The sequence below is a fragment of the Periplaneta americana genome, chromosome 12 (assembly GCF_040183065.1).
Source record: "Periplaneta americana isolate PAMFEO1 chromosome 12, P.americana_PAMFEO1_priV1, whole genome shotgun sequence".
NCBI classification, from domain to species: domain Eukaryota; kingdom Metazoa; phylum Arthropoda; class Insecta; order Blattodea; family Blattidae; genus Periplaneta; species Periplaneta americana.
This window is the reverse complement of record NC_091128.1, coordinates 89,678,948-89,699,804: the sequence shown is the minus strand read 5'-3', so window position 1 is coordinate 89,699,804 and position 20,857 is coordinate 89,678,948. Positions and strand designations below refer to the sequence as shown.

Here is a 20,857-nt window from a genome sequence, read left to right as displayed (position 1 = left end):
TGTGAGAACAAGGAACTTCAACCATGGTAAATTTACGAATAGTCAGTTTCGCATCTTTACCACAGAAGCTTTCGCCCGATTATTGCGGAGACTGACCACAGTAAATGGCAAAAACGTATTACGGCGAACGCCAGTAGGGGAAGTTATCCCCACCCGCGCCGCTCGGCACCTCACTCGCATGCTCTCTCTCTCTCTCTACTGTCTCTCTCTACTATCTGTCCCGCTTCGATGGATCACTGCCTACCACATTGTAATACGCATTAGACAATACGCGTTAGACAACTGTCCACAACCACAATGCAATACGCATTAGACAATACGTATTAGACAACTGTCCACATGTACTGACACAACACAACACAATGTAATGTGGTTTGCCTACCACACTGTAATACGCATTAGACAACTGTCCACAACCACAATGCAATACGCATTAGACAACTGTCCACAACATGTACTGACACAACACAATGTAATGTGGTTTTCATTAAACAACATTCACCTGTTAACTTTGCACATCCTCGAAGTAACACAATAGTCTTTTTTTCCCCACAGGTTGGACACTCGTAATGACTAGCAAGTAGTCCATGCTCCTCACATTACCTTACCGTATCCACCTTCAAATTCTCCCTGGACATTTTCAGGAAGAAGTACACGTCTTCGGTACAGCTCATCACTACACGTGGTTACGTCTGTACACGAAGTTGGACACGGACACAATGAAGCTCCGCGCGTTAAAACTTATGCCACCCCCGTAGTCAACCCCTACCAAGCGACATTCACAAGCCCACCAGTTTCTACCCACGCTATTCGGTCATTGTCCCCTTCTACAATACGTTATGGCAGTTCCCTTAAACATAAATAGATTCATTTTCACTTCTACCCCCAACTCGCCTCGGTAGCCGAGAGGTTTAAAGCGTGCGTTTAGGTTTAGTTACGAACTTTCTCGGATCGAATCTCCCCTTCTGCGAAGTCGTAAGAAAAAAAAAGAGAGAGAGAGAGACATGAAGCAAGGAACAGAGACGGAGAGGCTGGAGGGAGAGAGAGAGAGAGAGAGACAGGACGAAGTTCCTATTTTGCTTCATAGATGTCGTTACTCTTTTTGTTCCACTTTCCTACACTAGATGTCACCCCACCCTAAACCCCTATTTCCACTCTTTCCCGCTAGTGTGTGTGGTGAGTTTGTAGGGGAAAAGTGGAAAGGGGACGTTGGCGTAGCTTTGCGTTCGCCGTATTACGTTTTTCCCCAGTAAATTTGCGAACGTATTATTATCAGAGACATTTTAGTTCATGAAGGTTGATATTAGTGTGTAACACGATAGTATTTTTTTCTAATTAGGGGAGGTTTCCAGTTCACATCTTTTGCACTAATTGGAGCAAGAAATCTATTTATATTTGTTGTTCTGTGAGACAGAAAGTAAATACATAAGGAACCCATGTCTTTCAAACTACCTTAGGTAATGTAATGCCGTATTTTCTAGAATGAAATCGACCAGTACATTCTCTAAGATATGTTTAATTATTTTGATTCGTGACTTCATAGGCATATTCATATTATCTATAACTCACTATAATGATGATTTATGGCAGTAAATAAACTTTGAATGAACCTTGAACAAGTATGTGGTAATAGTCTCAATTACTGTAGGTGGCTTCTATCGTCTAGTCGCTTCAAAGACTAAAAACGTGTATAGCGTACCACTTCTCAAAAGGGTTTTCGACTTAGGCCCTAATGATATTGTCTGAGGTTGAAGTGTTGTGTCGCTCACCGCTGCGCAGGGAAGACAGCTTGTTGCGCGACAGGTCGAGGTCTTGCGCGACCTGCGATATGTTCCAAGCCTGGGGCAGGGCAGATATGTCGCGGGACGAGCAGTCCACGGCCCACTGGTGCAGCGCCAGCTCCGTCAGGCTCACGGTGCACCGACACTGCAGCCCGCCTGCCGTGCTGTTCAGACACAGCTGAGGGGCCTCCAGCGAGGCAGACGCCGCCAAAACCGCCGCTAGCGTCAGTAGCGCAGTCGCCGCCTTCATCACCCTGGAAACAAAACACATCCGATTGTATCTCGGTTTTGAAGGGACTGGGATTTTGTTATCAAGTAGCACCTTCCTTCAGTAGAGGTGTAGCTTGGAATTTGATCTATTGCTGATGTTGAATAGGGCCTATATCACGACGTTTCGAAAGGCTATACCATAATCTTCAGGTGAACACAGAAAGGAGTTTCATAAAGTACAATGCTCATTGGGGTCGTTACAAATACGTAGATAACAACTGCTAACAGTTTGTGGAGTAATACAGTAAAAAGGAGTAATATGTACGCCTACATGGAACTTTTCTGTTTTAATGTCTTCCCTGTCTCTTTCTTTTTTTTTTTTTTTTCATACCAAGTTGTTGTAATCCGACTACGCTTACTTAACCAGCTTTGGAGGAAAACTATTGATTGTGGAACATGAAACTCAATGTGAACATTTTGGAGAGCATGCAGAAGAAAAATAATAAATAGACAAATTCATTTTAAAAAAATCAACAGGTACACAGCTTTAATATGCTAAATATATTTACTAGAACTACATGTGGGTGCGATCACCTGTCTACAGGTGCATAGCGTGACTATGCTGCATATCTTTACGTAGATCTACGTATAGGTGCGATCATCTGTCGAGAAGTACGTCACTTGACTATGCTGCATATCTTTATGTAGAACTACGTGTAGGTGCGATCACCTGTCGACAGGTGCAAGGCTTGACTATGCTGCATATCTTTATGTGAAACTACGTGTAGGTGCGATCACCTGTCGACAGGTGCAAGGCTTGACTATGCTGCATATCTTTATGTAGAACTACGTGTAGGTGCGATCACCTGTCGACAGGTGCAAGGCTTGACTATGCTGCATATCTTCATGTATAACTACGTGTAAGTGCGATCACCTGTCGAGAGGTGCAAGGCTTGACTATGCTGCATATCTTTATGTAGAACTACGCTTGAGGGTGCATATCTTCACGTAGAACTACGTGTGGGTGCGATTGACTATGCTGCATATCTTTATGTAGAACTATGCTTGAGAGTGCATATCTTCACGTAGAACTGCGTGTAGGTGCGATCATCTGTCGACAGGTGCAAGGCTTGACTATGCTGCATATCTTTATGTAGAACTACGTGTAGGTGCGATCACCTGTCGAGAGTGCATAGCTTGACTATGCTGCATATCTTCACGTAGAACTACGTGTAGGTGCGATCATCTGTCGTCGAGAGCGCATAGCTTGACTATGCTGCATATCTTTACGTAGAACTACGTGTAGGTGCGATCACCTGTCGAGAGTGCATAGCTTGAATATGCTGCATATCTTCACGTAGAACTACGTGTAGGTGCGATCACCTGTTGAGAGTGCATAGCTTGACTATGCTGCATATCTTTATGTAGAACTACGTGTAGGTGCGATCATCTGTCGACAGGTGCAAGGCTTGACTATGCTGCATATCTTTATGTAGAACTACGTGTAGGTGCGATCACCTGTCGAGAGTGCATAGCTTGACTATGCTGCATATCTTCACGTAGAACTACGTGTAGGTGCGATCACCTGTCGTCGAGAGCGCATAGCTTGACTATGCTGCATATCCTTACGTAGAACTACGTGTAGGTGCGATCACCTGTCTACAGGTGCATAGCTTGAATATGCTGCATATCTTCACGTAGAACTACGTGTAGGTGCGATCACCTGTCGAGAGTGCATAGCTTGACTATGCTGCATATCTTCACGTAGAACTACGTGTAGGTGCGATCATCTTTCAAGAAGTACATCGCTTGACTATGCTGCATATCTTCATGTAGAACTACGTGTAGGTGCGATCACCTGTCGACAGGTGTAAGGCTTGACTATGCTGCTTATCTTTACCTAGAACTACATGTGGGAGCGAACACCTGTTGAAAAATGCATAGGATCAATATTTGTATCCTTGTGTCATGTTGTGCACCTTTCTGTTGATCCCACGGTATTACAAATGTCTCAATTCCAGCGGGGAATATGTTGAAAAAAAGTGCAAAAATTGCTGTATCTGTTCCAATAAATCTTTCCATGAAACTGTGCTTTTTTCTGTAAACAGCCCCAGGGAAAATCACTTTCTGGACGGCCTCGTAATTGCGGTCGAGTGGCTAAAATTTGTATAAGCACTCCTTTTCACATTATTAACATTGTGGAAGAAAAAATTTTAACCTTTTTTATCTGCCCCCATGAGAATGTTTGCTTGTCAGATGAAATACCACCAGTAATGAAGAATAGTCACAAAAGGCCACGTGACGACAACGGGTAAAGATTTGTGATCACTGGTTCTAATTCGCAGGTGAACGTGATTTTGTGATAAAAAAAATTGAAACGATCTAAAACAGATATAATGTAAAACTCAGACGTGGAAATGAAAATATAAAATGTGTTTATGGGTTGCAATTTCATATTTCAGTTTTAAATGCAAAGTAACAGGACCCAGTTCAACAACTACCACATCTCGTTGCCTAGAAGTCTCAATGTTCGGTACTTTCTGCACAACTCACGTGCCAGTTGCATGTTAGAACAAGCCTTATCTTAACACGACAAAACGAGCTGCAGGCATGTCTGCAGTATGGTGCAATGGCACTAAAATATAATCGCAAGCTTGTAAATCACACTTTATCATGCCCACAAAATACATGAGAGCAGAGATACCAACCAGCCTCACAAAACTATTCAACTACTAGAAATTAATTCAAACTCAGACAAACTTCAAACACCCGTTGATTTTCCTTTGTCGCTTCTCTCTTCTCCCATCTCTTATTCTCTCTTCCTCTTCCCGTGTTTTCTTATCCTTTTTTTCTCTTACTCTACTTTCAATCTCCATCTTTCCGTCTCTCTTCAGCTCTCTTTTATTTTTGCATTTGTTTTTAAAAAAATACTTCATTATTTGAACTCGCGATATTTGGGTATTCTAATTCCGTTTCCCAATAATAATAATAATAATAATAATAATAATAATAATAATAATAATAATAATAATATCACCACCATCACCATTTTCATGTCGTCATTAGATATGTACTGCACTGTTCACTGATATGGGGTCAATTGAATAAAAATCGGTAAAAGCTTATCTTAAGTGATTACTTGGTGCTGAAAGTTATTACTGATCAGCAAAGCAATCACTGATTTTCAATTGAATAAAAGTTTACTTTTATTGATAAGTAATATCTGGAAAATTTAAAGTGTTTACTGAATAAACAAATGAACTAATACATTCTGTTCTGGTAAATTGCAGATGACTTTGCTAAATAACGTAAAACAAGACACTGAAGTGGAGGTTAATACTGAAGTGACCAAAATGTTAAAATTTATTTTTTTTTATCCTGGAAATTACTCAGATGCTCAACTAATAACTATCAATTTTTTAAGAAATCTGCATATGTATGTCTTGCATATGTACCACATGAATTTCAAACTTATTGGATGAACTTTTTCGCAATATTGTTGAGTTATTTGAAATTACTTTTTTTTTTATCGGTTACTCAGAACACTGGTTTTTAATGTATCTTTTCTCAAAAACTATCACAAGCAGAAGTTTGAATATATTTTTTACACATGTTAGAATCTGAGGAACAGAGAATCTCATACTTCATTACCATCATATAAAAATTGATTTGTAATGTTCAACATTTCCAACAGAACAAAATAAGTTTTCAGAATATTTAACACGCAGTATGAATGAGTCTTAAAATGTAACAATATGACTGATCGTTACTTAGGATAGTATAGTGTAATAAGTAGAGACCGGATTTTAAAGGAAATCCCTTTTTTTATTTCAACACGAAACATGAAATAATTAATTACGATGTTTAAAACTATCTTCCACCGACCAAATTATGTGGTTTTGACTTCCTTTTTTCCCTTTATTAGTCCATATTCCCTTTCCCCCACCTTTTTAAAAACATCTCTTATTTTGGTCCGTTTTTGACAGATTATCGCAAACATTTAGATTATTTTCCTATATTTTTACCGATATGCCTGTAACTTCCTGAGCAAGCGAAAATAAATATCGTTCTTCTTCTGATTCCAGACATTGAAAAACTAATAAAGTGTGCTGATTTAGAGTTCAGAATAAAAGAAATTTTTCACCTCTGGTTCAGTTGATGTTGAGCGGTCATTTTCTGTTTATAAAGACATTCTGCATTCAATGAGGCAGAATCATATTGAAACATATTGAAATGTTGAATGTGATCAAATACAACACTTTTCTTAAATTGTGGAGCGCTAATTAAATGCTTGTGTGTGCTATGTGTATCCATGAATGTGCTGAAGTGTGTTTTCAATTAAAATAACACCCTTTTGAGGGAGCAATATAGTCCTTTTTGAAGTCCCTTTTCTTAATATATGAAATACACTTTCCTCATGTTGTGAAAAGATAAATGTAAGATTATGTGTGCCATGTGTATCCATGAATATGCTTAAATTTGTTTTGGGGAGTAATATAGTCCTTTTTGAAGTCCTTTTTTTGTTATAACTTTCCCTTTTTTGTCCTTTTTTGATGAAAAAATTTCCCTTTAAAATCCGGTCTCTGATAATAAGCATCTGACCAAAATTTGAATCAAATTGGACTTGTAGTTTCTGGGAAGAGAAACAATGAAGATTGCAAAACGTCATTTTAAGAAAAACAGCGATAAAAATATATACAAATACATCCATACACACATTATACAGAATGAACCGAAATTAATGTCATTAATGTCAGAGGGTTATTCTTTGATATATTTCAAACAAAAAAGTTTAATACAATTTTTTTCGTTTTTCTTTTCTTTTCGAGATAATAACTGTTTTATATGAAACATTTCATAACGTGTTTTGGGAAAGCTATTGATTTAATTCTCAATATGCTCAGTCAATTTATCCAGACGTTTGATATGGGCAGGGCATGTAGTACGTATGGGTGAATCCAGAAATGCATATAGAGTGTTAGTTGGAAGATCAGAGGGAAAAAGATTTTTGGGGAGGATAATATAAAAATAGATTTGAGGGAGGTGAGATATGATGCTAGGGACGGGATTAATCTTGCTCAGAATAGAGACCAATGGCGGACTTATGTGAAGGCGGCAATGAACCTCCGGGTTCCTTAAAAGCCATTTGTAAGTAAGTGTATTATGATATTAAATTACAGAAATAATTTTAGTTTTATCCTTCAAACGTGCAAAAATTTAATCCGAAGAAATGTAACTTTTCGTTCTGCAAAGGAATTTTACAATGTTACATTTGTTCGGATCAAATTTCTGCATATTTAAAGGACAAAACACAATTTTTTTCAATCATTCATTATCATAATACACCGCTCTCTTAAATTGATTGAGGATATTGGGAAGTCAGTCAATGACTTTCCCAAAACACACTGTGAAATGTTTAATATGAGACAATTTTATCTCGAAAAGGAAGGAAAAACGAGCAAAACTTGTATTAAGCTTTCTTGTTTAAATTTCTCAAAGAATAACGCTCTTGCAGTTCACCTTGTATGCATATTTATTTATTTATTTATTTATTTATTTATTTATTTTTGTTTGTTTTGTTTGTGTGTTTATTTATTTATTTATTTATTTATGTATTTATTTATTTATTTATTTATTTATTTTGATTCAGAAAAAGTGACAAATTTAATTTAATTATAAGTAAAAAATGTCATTTTTTATGGTTTCAATCTTAAACCTTTCCTTCATGCTCTACGTCTTGTATCATCGGTGTCAAGTACGAAAATAGGAAGTAGCATAAAATAGTCTCTTAAGAAGTTGACACTACCGCCTTCAAATCTCAGAAGCTTCTTTGAATTACTGGGATTGATATTCCTTCTGTTTTTGCACCTCTTTTCCTGACGAATAGGTAGAAAAGCTGTCATTTCCTTTACAACAAACATTCAAGTCAACTCTTTAGCAAACTTAAATATGCATAAGATAATAATTTATTGCAAAAGAATCTCCGGAATTTACATGTTGCTGAAATGACAGGGTACAATAACATACAATATTAATGAAAATAAGTGACTAACAATTTAAAAATTAATATAAAATGATAAAAAAATAACTACTGAATTCTATTCTAAACATTTTAAGTGTTCATTGGAAAATAAAATGTTTATTGAATAAAGAAGTAATAATTGATTAGTATTCGGTAAACTGTAAGTTATTACGTAAGTATTACTCAATTGTCACTAAGTAATCACTGACATTTTTGAAAGTAAAGAATTTACTTATTTTTATTAAGTTTTCTCAAAACCTGGCATCAGATCCTATTCTTTCAGCATTACTCATTTCATTTGCCCCAACTGGCACATGTTGGACGAGTGCAAGAGATTAAAATAGAAAACAGCAGACAACTGAAAATGTATGAAATATGGCTTTCGTCATGATTACAACACTTCCAAGATAAAAGCAGGTCGCCATGACTACTGGATTGTTATCTATATCTCAGTTTATGCAAACCACAGGGAGCTAGCGATAATTCCAGGTTTCGTTTATATGAAGAAAAAAAAATTGTAGTTAGCATTTCTGTGTGAAGAAAAATCCTGGAACCTCACAGTGATTCACCAAGTTTGGAGTGATTGGAGATTACTAAACTTGTTCTGTTAAAAGACCTTACTACAAGAGTTAAATAAAGCAAACGTGATAAGGGAATTTGAGGAAATTCCTACGATTGGGTGCAACAGGAATTAGGGTAATAATAATATTAATAATAATAATAATAATAATAATAATTTTATATTAACCTGGCAGAGTTAAGGCTATAGAGCCTTCTCTAACACTCCACCAGGAGTAAAACTACAATACAAAGAACATAACAAATACACCAATGTAGTATACTACGAAAAAATGAAAGAGATAATCGTTATACAATGGAAACAAACAGTCAATAGAAATGAGACATATATAACATGTAGAAGGGAAGAAAAATAATAATAAAATGTAAATACTGAGTCAAAATGCGTCAGACATTTACAATGTATACAAACATGAGATAATAATAATAATAATAATAATAATAATAATAATAATAATAATAATAATAAGGAGATTAACTCCGTACGTAGATGAAATTATTGGGGATCATCAGTGCGGTTTTCGGCGTAATAGATCGACTATTGATCAGATTTTTTGTATTCGGCAGATAATGGAGAAAAAATGGGAGTATAAGGGTACAGTACATCAGTTATTCATAGATTTCAAAAAGGCATATGACTCGGTTAAGAGGGAAGTATTATATGATATTCTTATTGAATTTGGTATTCCCAAGAAACTAGTTCGATTAATTAAAATGTGTCTCAGTGAAACATACAGCAGAGTCCGTATAGGTCAGTTTCTATCTGATCCTTTTCCAATTCACTGCGGGCTAAAGCAGGGAGATGCACTATCACCTTTACTTTTTAACTTCGCTTTAGAATATGCCATTAGGAAAGTTCAGGATAACAGGCAGGGTTTGGAATTGAACGGGCTACATCAGCTTCTTGTCTATGCAGATGACGTGAATATGTTAGGAGAAAATACACAAACGGTTAGGGAAAACACGGAAATTTTACTTGAAGCAAGTAAAGCGATCGGTTTGGAAGTAAATCCCGAAAAGACAAAGTATATGATTATGTCTCGTGACGGGAATATTGTACGAAATGGAAATATAAATATTGGAGATTTATCCTTCGAAGAGGTGGAAAAATTCAAATATCTTGGAGCAACAGTAACAAATGTAAATGACACTCGGGAGGAAATTAAACGCAGAATAAATATGGGAAATGCGTGTTATTATTCGGTTGAGAAGCTCTTATCATCCAGTCTGCTGTCCAAAAATCTGAAAGTTAGAATTTATAAAACAGTTATATTACCGGTTCTTCTATATGGCTGTGAAACTTGGACTCTCACTCTGAGAGAGGAACATAGGTTAAGGGTGTTTGAGAATAAGGTGCTTAGGAAAATATTTGGGGCTAAGCGGGATGAAGTTACAGGAGAATGGAGAAAGTTACACAACACAGAACTGCACGCATTGTATTCTTCACCTGACATAATTAGGAACTTGAAATCCAGACGTTTGAGATGGGCAGGGCATGTAGCACGTATGGGCGAATCCAGAAATGCATATAGAGTGTTAGTTGGGAGACCGGAGGGAAAAAGACCTTTAGGGAGGCCGAGACGTAGATGGGAGGATAATATTAAAATGGATTTGAGGGAGGTGGGGTATGATGATAGAGACTGGCTTAATCTTGCACAGGATAGGGACCGATGGCGGGCTTATGTGAGGGCGGCAATGAACCTTCGGGTTCCTTAAAAGCCATTTGTAAGTATTGTTGTAATAATAATAATAATAATAATAATAATAATAATAATAATAATAATATAGTGAAGTATAGAGCATATGATAAACACTATTTAAGTACACACATAAAAAAGAGAAAACTGTAATAATAAGCAACGCGACCTCTCATATGATAAGGTAATGTAAGGAAAAATGATGTAACAAAAGATCAAAAAATTAATATCACTATAATATCACGATGTAAAGAATACGTGAAAACATACATAAGAGAAAGTTAGTTTGGCAACTCGTCATAACACAATTCTCTACCTTACATTTAAAAGATTTCAAGATTCGACGCCCTTGACTTCAGGCGGCTGAGAGTTGGAATTAGGATAAATAAATAAAATACAGTTTGCTATAAGATTTAAATGTCTTCAATGAACAGATAAGATACTATACACATAAAATAACCTATGAAGAACAGTCTATCTCCGAATAATAGTAATGGTAATAATAATAATGATAATAATAATAATAATAATAATAATAATAATAATAATAATAATAATAATAATAGCAATAATAATGATAATAGTAGGCTAATATCAACTTCAAATTCTTGCTGAAAAATATATTATGAGAATTGCAACATCAAAATTAAAATTATGGCGTTTAAGGGACGAATTCCTGTTCGTACCAAGATATGTGTTTATAATAAACCTATTGAACAAGTTTCTTCATTTAAATATTCAGGATATCATGTCAGTTATGAAAATGAAATAGACATCTGCTAAAATTTTAAATTATAACCGAAAAATGGCAGTCATCAACAAAGTGTTTAAACCTTCACTAGTGCAGAAACATACGAGGATGTTGACAAGACCAGTACTAACTTACGGTTGTGAGGCTTGGACTTTGAGGGAAAGAGATAAAACCTGAATAGTAGCCAACGTATTTTTTGTATTGGTACTTTGCTCTTGGACACAACTTCTGGTCCCACAAACATTATTTTTTAGAAAATAGGTTTAAAACCCTTGTTTTTTGTATTGTTACCTTGCTCATGGACACATTTTCTAGTCCCACAAAAAGTTATTATTTTTTAAAGAAAACATATAGAAAAATAGGTTTGAAACCCCCGTATTTTTTGTATTGTTACCTTGCTCTTGAACACATCTTCTGGTCCCACAAACGTTATTCTTTTTAGAAAACATATAGAAAAATAGAAAACCCTGTATTTTTTGTATTGTTACCTTGCTCTTGGACACATCTTCTGGTCCCAGAAAAAGTTATTATTTATTAAAGAAAACATACAGAAAAATAGGTTTGAAACACCATTTTTTTGTATTGTTACCTTGCTCCTGAATATATCTTCTGGTCTCACAAAAATTTATTGGTTTTTAAAGAAAACATATAGAAAAATAGGTTTGAAACCCTTGTACTTTTTGTATTGCTACCTTGCTCTTGGACACATCTCCTGGTCCCACAAAAGTTACTATTTTGTATAAAATATATATAAAAACAGGTTTGAAACCCTCATATTTTTTATATTGTTGCCTTGCTCTTGTACACATCTTCTGATCCCACAAAAAGTTATTTTTTTTAGAAAACATATAAAGAAATAGGGTTTAAAACTGTACACACGTCCTTTTTTTCACCTAAAGAAAGAGACTTTCACAAACAAAATAGTAAGTATATTAAAAATGGTAATCATTTTTTGGTATTATATTATATTACTATTTTAATATAAATGTTAAAGGATGAAATTAGCCTATATTTATAAACACGTTCACACTTCAGTAACACATTATTCACTGTTCCACAACTCACTGTCAGAATCTTGGGATGACGGGTCATTTTGTTTAACACTGAATTACGTAGCGCACGAAACACTTTGTTATAAGAAGGGGAATAGTCATTTGACAAGTCCAATTTTTCAACTTAACGCAAAAATTCTACAATGTCCAACGCAAGTGACTACTTCCATTTTTATATTAATCCCATATAATATGGGAGCACTCTTAACTCACATATCCCGAAATTTATGACAAGTCCCGTTTTTTATCTTTGTGCCTCAATTTAATTTTCAAGAATTAGGATATTTTATAAATTTCCAAGTACAAGTATTCATGAGATAGAAATCGTTATAGAGTCACAACACTAGAACAACTTGTGGGTGTAAACGTGCTTAAATATTTGATACTAGTCGCCTTTTGCTTCAACAATATCCACATATTTATTCTATTCTCTTTCAAATACATATTTAAAACGTTGCTTCTAGAAGGCGCGTGTGTGCCCATGGTTGTTCTCAAATATTTCACTATTAGAGACGTTACAACATCCGCAATAAATTCTTGCTAGTGTGTAATACATCTGTCGAGAGAGAGACGCTGTAAATATGTTTCCTTTGAGAGATTTAAGCACTGTAAACAGAATATGCACACATGTTTTGAACGTGTATCAATATTTGTACACCGGCGAAAACAAAATGGTAATGTCTGAGCTGGCGGCCAGTGACTAAGACATAACCAGTCACGGAAAACTACTATGTTTAAAGAACTGGCATAGGCGAAAATAGTTCTATCTGTATAAGTAATTACCAACACATTATTAACACTTCAAATAACTTATTGTCAAGTTATATTTCGTTCAGTTTCTTACTGCGTGATTGTAAAGTACCGAATTGAATTTTAAATGGCAGATTACTTGCAAAACTTGCCTTGCGGAAAAAAAAAATTGAATGCTAACTATAATTTCAAGGAAGAAACGTAAACGGACGCTAAGAGTTTTATGAATAATGCAGTTCGGAGAGGCAATTTTTCTCCTAGTAATTAGATTTCCTGTACAAATGTTTTTGTCATTGCTGTTACTGTAATAAACAGTAGTGTTACTTGTTAAATTTGACGCAGTTCGTAGAACCGATTTTTTATTTCTTTAGTTTTAAAGCTAGCTTTTTTACAGAAAGGAAGAACAGTAATTGAAGGGTTCAGAGCCATAGTGGGCCAAGCGCCATATATTAAAAACGCAGAAAACAAGGGTTAAAATTAGGTGAATGTCATAATTTAATGAAAAATACAGCAAGCAATATAAAGTATGCACATTAAAACTAAATAATAGTTAATCTTAAATTTAAATTATGGTATTCACTTAACTTTAATCCTTGTTTTCTCCGATTTTAATAAATGGTGCTTGGCCCACTATAATAATAATAATAATAATAATAATAATAATAATAATAATAATAATAATAATGTTTTATTTTCGCTGGCAGAGGCCATAAGGCCTTCTCTTCCACTCAACCAGCCTTAATCAATACAATACATATTTAAATTACGAATGGCTATGGCTCTGGACCCTTCAGTTCGACATGAAATTCTCTAGTTTTTTTTTTTACTGCAGTAAACATAATGCAAAATAATCGACAATACAGCCCAAAGTGATTATATTTATTATTGTAATGTTATTCCCCGTCAAAGTGTGTAATCAGGACAGGAGTTTGTTATGCAAGCAACCTTGAAACCCATGTGGGACTACTTCGGCAGATGTCTACCCTTTCCCCTTCTATTGCTAATACCGCATAGACAGTAATGAAACATACTAGTATTCAAAAACATAATGTAAAAAATTAATAGGTTTTCAACAACAAAACACACTATTAAGCACATTAGTATGATAGTTAATTTTCCTTTTTTAATACTTCTAAATTTTTTTATTCCATTGAATTAAATAAATTATTTTTTCATTAAGAATATTGGCAATACTGAATGCATTATTGGTCGTTGGCTAGGTAGCGTTTGGTATCACTTAAAGCTCCGCCTATGTTTAGACGTAGGCCTATTATAGTATATGTACAATATTCGCAGAGAGCAATCGGTGTTAGAAATGGGAAAAGTTGTTATTTTCTCGTAACGGTTCCAACTGTTCCAGTTCCTTGAAAATACTAAGTTCCAAATAAGAGTTCCGAAATAGCAGTACCATATATAACTTGTATGTAACTACAAGGTGCACAGTGGTATCTTCGAACCACACGGTTGACTAGTATCTGATGGAACACTAGTATTTTGGAACAGGTACGTACTACTAGTACGTAATAATGTAACAGTGGTATTTCGGAACATGCACGTACGACTAGTAATATAACAGTGGTATTTAGGACGCTAAATGATCACATACTTCTCTGTATGCCATGTGATGCAGTATGATGTCATAGTGAACCGAGATGTGAATTCGTGGAAAAGAAATGTTTTGTAATGCCAAAATTGAATTCGTAGATCAGGTTTGTTCAAAGCAGGATATGTAATGCAATTTTGTGCGTGATCGTGCGTATTTGCTTGTTTTCCGCACAGAACCAATACGCGGTAAGTGTGAAATACCACATTCAGTATTCCCAACGTAACACACATAACAATTTCCCTCTTCTTACCGCTTAAGCGCGACATTCATTTTACTGCTTTAGGCTTTTAACATATTATTTTTAGAGACGTTTAACATAGTAATAATTATAAATTGGAAACTTATCACTGCAATTTCACCTAAATTGCAATGTTAATTATTGTTTTTAAATATTTGCAAAAATTAAGTAAAGTCTACTACTCCACGAAACTTATTGCATTCCTGATACAAGTAACATTAAGGAAGCCATGAAAAAATCAACAAGATTCCAGATGCCGATGTTATTACTGCAATATGTTATATAAATAATATTGTTAAAATATTAAAATGAAAAATAAATCATTACATAACCTTACCGTTTGTTTTAAGTTCGCATTTATAGACTGGGGGGAAAAAAAGACAGACGTATATCACGGCCTGCTGGAGTATAGTAAACCCAGAAAACATTTTATAGCAACAATGTTGAAGAAAGATATTTTGGTGTTCCGAAGTTGCCGTCATTAAACAGAAACCAACATGGAGATTTCATTGCAACTAATTAGAAATTCGTCTTCCAGGTATGTAATAAACGATCTTCGCACAAAATAATGTACGATACACGAGCGGTATGTTTGTTTTCATGTTCTCGGAAATTAAAAAAGCTCAACTACGTTTCGCTTTTTCAATCTTTTCCTCGAACATGAAAACGTCAACATACCGCTCTTGTAACGTATATTACTATTAAATTATTTGTAAATTTTATTGGTCACGAAATCGAAGTGGATCCCAATGGTAAATAAAACCTAATCTATTCTTTCTCTTCTGCTCAGCTCAATTTTACAATAGTGTTCAATTTCTCTAAAAATTAGTAAATAAAAGCTATAATCATTTCGGCCGTGCTAAAATTCATATTAATACTGTCCTGAAGAGTAATAACCTCATTGTAATGAAATATGAAAATTTACCGTTGTATTTTTGTAAATAAAAAACTTCGACAATAGTCATGTTTCAACAGAATTTAGTTTAATTTCAATAATTGGTAATGAAACTAAAATTGTAAAATATTTGTAAATAAAACATAACCTCTATATTTTCATCTCCCTTGATAAAATTCACAATGTAGATAATATAGCCTACTCTAATACAGGCATTATGCTAATAATTCCTTGATAGAATCCTATACTCAGTAACATTAGTTTCAAGATAATGTGTACATTTTTTAAGGAGGCTCTCCATATTTTTTAGTAGGCCTATTTATCTTTCACTTTAGATTCCAACATTTCTTTCAGTGCGACGAAAGGATTCCCAATTCTGCTTTCAAACAGTGGCGCCAACTTATATGGGCTCGTGGGATCCGAGCCCACCCAATACTTTATCGTGTTATCATTATACTTATGACATTCATTTAACTTATACTTCAAATGTTTGAGCCCACCTAGTGTTTTCTAAAAGTTGGCGCCACTGCTTTCAATAGTGCCAAGCAAGGAACTGTTTCAAAATAACCGTTACGTTATTTTTTCCCCACCTCTAATCAGTGTAGCCCTGTAGTACAATAAAGCGTCAAAGCGTTTTTTTTTTTTCAGTAGTGGTGGTAGAGATAGTCTAACAAAGTAAAATCGATGATACAATGGCTGTGTTTCGGAAAGTCAGAAGTTAAATAAACTGCATGCAACAGCAGAGAGTATTAGTGCATGTGCAGATGCATCTTCGAGTGCTGCAAACAATATGTCTGTGTGGTCAGATATTTAAAGACATTTGGTGCTATGAATATTTTATACTTCCCTTCTTTGTGACTCGAGTCAGAATTTGTGTGTTTTCAAACTACTCGATACATGATTCTGCAATAGCATGATCCACTGCAATTTCCCTTTATTTGTAACCGTTTATTATTACCTTATTTAAGATATTAAATTTGATATTAAAATTATTAAATTTGATATTAAAATTATTAAATTTACTGTAATTAGCGGAGAGAACCGATTGTTAAAAAATTATAATGACACCACTGTAATGGTAACATACCATCCTTTTGCGACAACAAAATAGCCCATGTATGTAAAATACATCAAAGCGAACCATTAGTGGAAAACAAGAGCGATGATTTTCGACGTCCAAAAAATTAATTTCAAGACGTGTCAGAAATGAATTTATGGTGAACAAAGATTATACTGGCATAGATTTTCTCATAGTATACCCATTTCCACTGGCATCATTGCACTGTTTGTCAATTTACTATCATCCATATGGAAAAAAAAAGTGTGCAAATTCGTATGATCATTTTGTTGTGTCCATGTATCTGATTATCGATGGCAGTCGCGCCAATGAGAGATACTCATGGCCTTACCTAATGAACCTACGACAATCATTTAGGCAGACGGAGAAAGAAAGGGAGTTAGAAAAAATTGAGTAACTCAAGGGAAAGGAATTGATAATCTACTTCTCTAAACATGCTATATAAAATAATGAAAACAAGTAAATTAAATTTCATATTTTCTTGTTCTAGGTATGGAATTTGAAAAAAAAAAAAAAATGAAACTGCGACAACGCATTTGTGAAGATTTTTTGGTGAGTACCACAGAGCCATTCAAAGTATGCTACAATATTCAACTTCGAATGTCTAAAGCTTGACAGATTTTTAAGGTCATCAATTAAGTATAACATTGGTATTAGAATTTCTGTTGTTTCATACAGGCTTAAATAATCTAGAGAATATTACATGAACACAAATTAATGCATCGATACTTTCACAGCCTAATGGAAAAGAGTAGAAATGAACGCGATTTAGGTTAGTCCTAGGCACTTTCTCCCCAAAAGATACCGAATTGAATTGAAAGAGAGGGAAATGAAAGAAGAAACGTTGAAAGGAACGCAAAAACACGTCCTGCATGGGAGTTCGGGGCTGTTAGAAAAACTGAATATGTGAACTCCAAGCCTGCTGGACACTTGTCTCACTTCGGATTTCGCTGCTCCACTGAAGGAGTTCTAGAAAATATTTAAGGGGAAAAAGCCGAAAATAGACGTAACCTATTAGCTACCACATGCGGGGAAGTGGGGAGGCGTTAGATGAGCTGATTGCAGGTTCGGAAGAATAAACGTCGGAAGGTGTAAGTCTACACTTTGAAGGCACTTTGTTCTTTCGCAGTGCGAGTGGAGTCGAGTAAACTCGCTCGTATAACAGGTGCGATGTTCGAAAGCTAAGCCAAGACCACCGGGAAGAGACGCCGAGATTTGTAAGTCTGCACTTTTAAGGGTACTTTGTCCTTTCGCAATGCGAGTAGAGTCTAGTAACCTCGCTCCTATAACTGGATAATGTATGAAAGCTGAGCCAGGGCATCTATGTTGAAAAATTAAATTTCGAAAAATAACTTCATCTTTTTGGGGAAGGGGATGTAGGTCCGTGGCTCATTTCTTTTAGAGCTATTTCGAAATTTGTCTTAATGCCTTAGGAAAACCACGGAAAAACCTTAGGCATCTCATTTCAAGAGACTAGTCAATTGGCTCTTAGATGGGGATGACTATTTAATTTTATCTCGGTGAGTTGTCTCAGTTTAGGAGACTAGCCGATTGGCTCTTTGGTAAGGTGACTCTAGTGAGTTTTGACTCGATGGGCTGGATGAGTTGTCTCAGTTTAGGAGATTAGCCGATTGGCTTTTTGGTGAGGTGACTCTAGTGAGTTTTGACTCGATGGGCTGGATGAGTTGTCTCAGTTTAGGAGACTAGCCGATTGGCTCTTTGGTGAGATGAATCTAGTGAGTTTTGACTCGATGGGCTGGATGAGTTGTCTCAGTTTAGGAGACTAGCCGATTGGCTCTTTGGTGAGATGAATCTAGTGAGTTTTGACTCGATGGGCTGGATGAGTTGTCTCAGTTTAGGAGATTAGCCGATTGGCTCTTTGGTGAGATGAATCTAGTGAGTTTTGACTCGATGGGCTGGATGAGTTGTCTCAGTTTAGGAGACTAGCCGATTGGCTCTTTGGTGAGATGACTCTAGTGAGTTTTGACTCGATGGGCTGGATGAGTTGTCTCAGTTTAGGAGACTAGCCGATTGGCTCTTTGGTGAGATGAATCTAGTGAGTTTTGACTCGATGGGCTGGATGAGTTGTCTCAAATTAGGAGACTAGCCAAGCGTAACTCAGAAACGGGGATAAATATTGAAAAAGTGTATTAGGATTATTTTGTTGCAAATAAGGTCCTGAATCACCTCCTTAAGGATTGATCTGACCTTTTGATATATCCTGTATAAAGAGAAATATTTTTAATACATTGTGCAATAAGGAATTTTGATTCTCGTATGAATTAGTCTGCAATAATGATGAAGAATCACATACAGGATATTTCATCATTATTTGCTATAGATGAGCAATATTTTGTTTGTGCAGACGTCCAATTATTCTGTTTACTGCAACTCGTCATTCACTGTCAGGTGACACAGCAACTCATGAGTAAATACTGAAGGAAAACATCACGAGTGCGGGCTACATTACTGCGGTTGTCTACGGAAAGACGCGAATGACGGGGGTGGGGTGAGCGGTTTCCTTAACATCGTGATAATTACAGGTAAGCGATTTTGCGGGACACGTTATTGAAGTCCATTGCCACCTTTCACTTGGCTGTAATTAGAGAATGGACGTTAAACGACGACTGTCCTCAAATCACATTCCTGCTTTGTAAATTGTGTTACCACGGTGACATTTACGTATTCCACATATTTGTGTGCTTCCGCATGGCGGCACACATCCAAGAGATCGATTATCGTGGTATTGAATTCAAATCCCGCGCAGAAATAACTGGAATGGAATGGAATTTCGGGAGGGGGCACTGCGATCTTTCATGATCCATTGAGCTAACTCTCAATCTAGGCGCATTCCCAAACTCACACTGGCTCACTATACTAAGGTTCGCTTCATGGCCAGGTTTCGAGAAGGCAAACCCACTGGTCCCTAGATCAGCCCCCTGTGCGTTGCCAACAGGTGTTCGGAAAATGCTATGGAATGATGACGAAATGGAGGAATGTTGACGGAATGATGTAATGCCTAATATAGAGAAACGGGAGAACCCCGAGAAAAACCCCAACTGCGATCTTGTCCGCCACAATTGTCACTACGGATTTTTTATTGAAAAATTCCAGACTTGACGGAACTCGAACCTGGACCGTCTATATGACAGGCTGAAGGTCTGATCACTCAGCCACCGTAGGGGATCAGAAGTGAGTGGCCCTCTTCCAGGTAAACCTCTAATACATGGGCTGGCTTCGGACTCTGGCTGGAATTAGTGCAAGTTGTACAATGTGAAATGAAAATTCCGTCTTCGCCACAAATACTTTAAAAGTCACGTATTCAATTCTTACATATCTTGTAAATTTCGTTCTAAAAATAAATCATAGAGAGATGCAACAAAATGTGGAGTCTGCCGTCAGCCATCTAGTTTTGTCATTGGTCGTCCCATATAATAATTATGCAAAATATTATAGGGGAACTTCCCCCAGCCCCGGACAGCTCCCAGTATCGAACAAACAAAGTTCTTGCTATGCCCTGTAGATGGTAGAGGCAACTATGTATCGCAGAGTCCGTGGATATACAGAGTAGCGCAATCACCGAGTCGGCCGCCATTGTTAGTCCTTTTCAACACTCTAGGGATAGGAATATTTGAAGTGAAACTCAGATATTTTTAATTTGAAGGGCAAAAACGTCTAAAGGATCTTCTCACATTATAGAACATTATTTTCAGTCAACATACTAATGTATAAAAACTTCATTTAATAATTATTACACAATAAATACGCATTTAAGTGTTCAATATACTCCTTCATAAACATCACAGTTATAGGTATTACAGCAACAAGAACTTAATAAATTACAAGTAACAAATGAAAACAACAATTTTGCAAATAAAATAACAATAAATCTAAACATTTCCAACTGCATTCCTCGTGCAAACTCTCCGGCTTCCGCATATAAGGGCACACTATACTGAAATTTCTCGAAGTTTATTAGTTTTAAGAGTTCACAACAGTGAAACCAATAACTACCATACTTACGAAGCTAGATTCACCAAATTTTTATCACTGGTATATCTGCTTATTAGTGATAAGTGTACAAAATTGCATCCGCCTATGATACGTGGTTCGCAATTTATTAATTATTTTATTAAAATACTGAACCGCTTTATATAAAAAGTCGCTTGCACTACAATTGACATTATTCTTAAGTGAT

The 20,857-nt window shown here is 35.9% G+C and overlaps 1 protein-coding gene across 1 annotated transcript in view; it reads right to left on the bottom strand.

The window, feature by feature from the left end:
- Nucleotides 1-20,857, bottom strand: part of LOC138710676 (leucine-rich repeat neuronal protein 1-like) — a 98,316-nt gene that overhangs the window by 15,171 nt on the left and 62,288 nt on the right. The window contains exon 2 of the mRNA XM_069841730.1: nucleotides 1,770-2,035. Coding sequence (XP_069697831.1) covers nucleotides 1,770-2,035 — 266 coding nt within the window. The remainder of the gene's footprint in view (nucleotides 1-1,769; nucleotides 2,036-20,857) is intronic.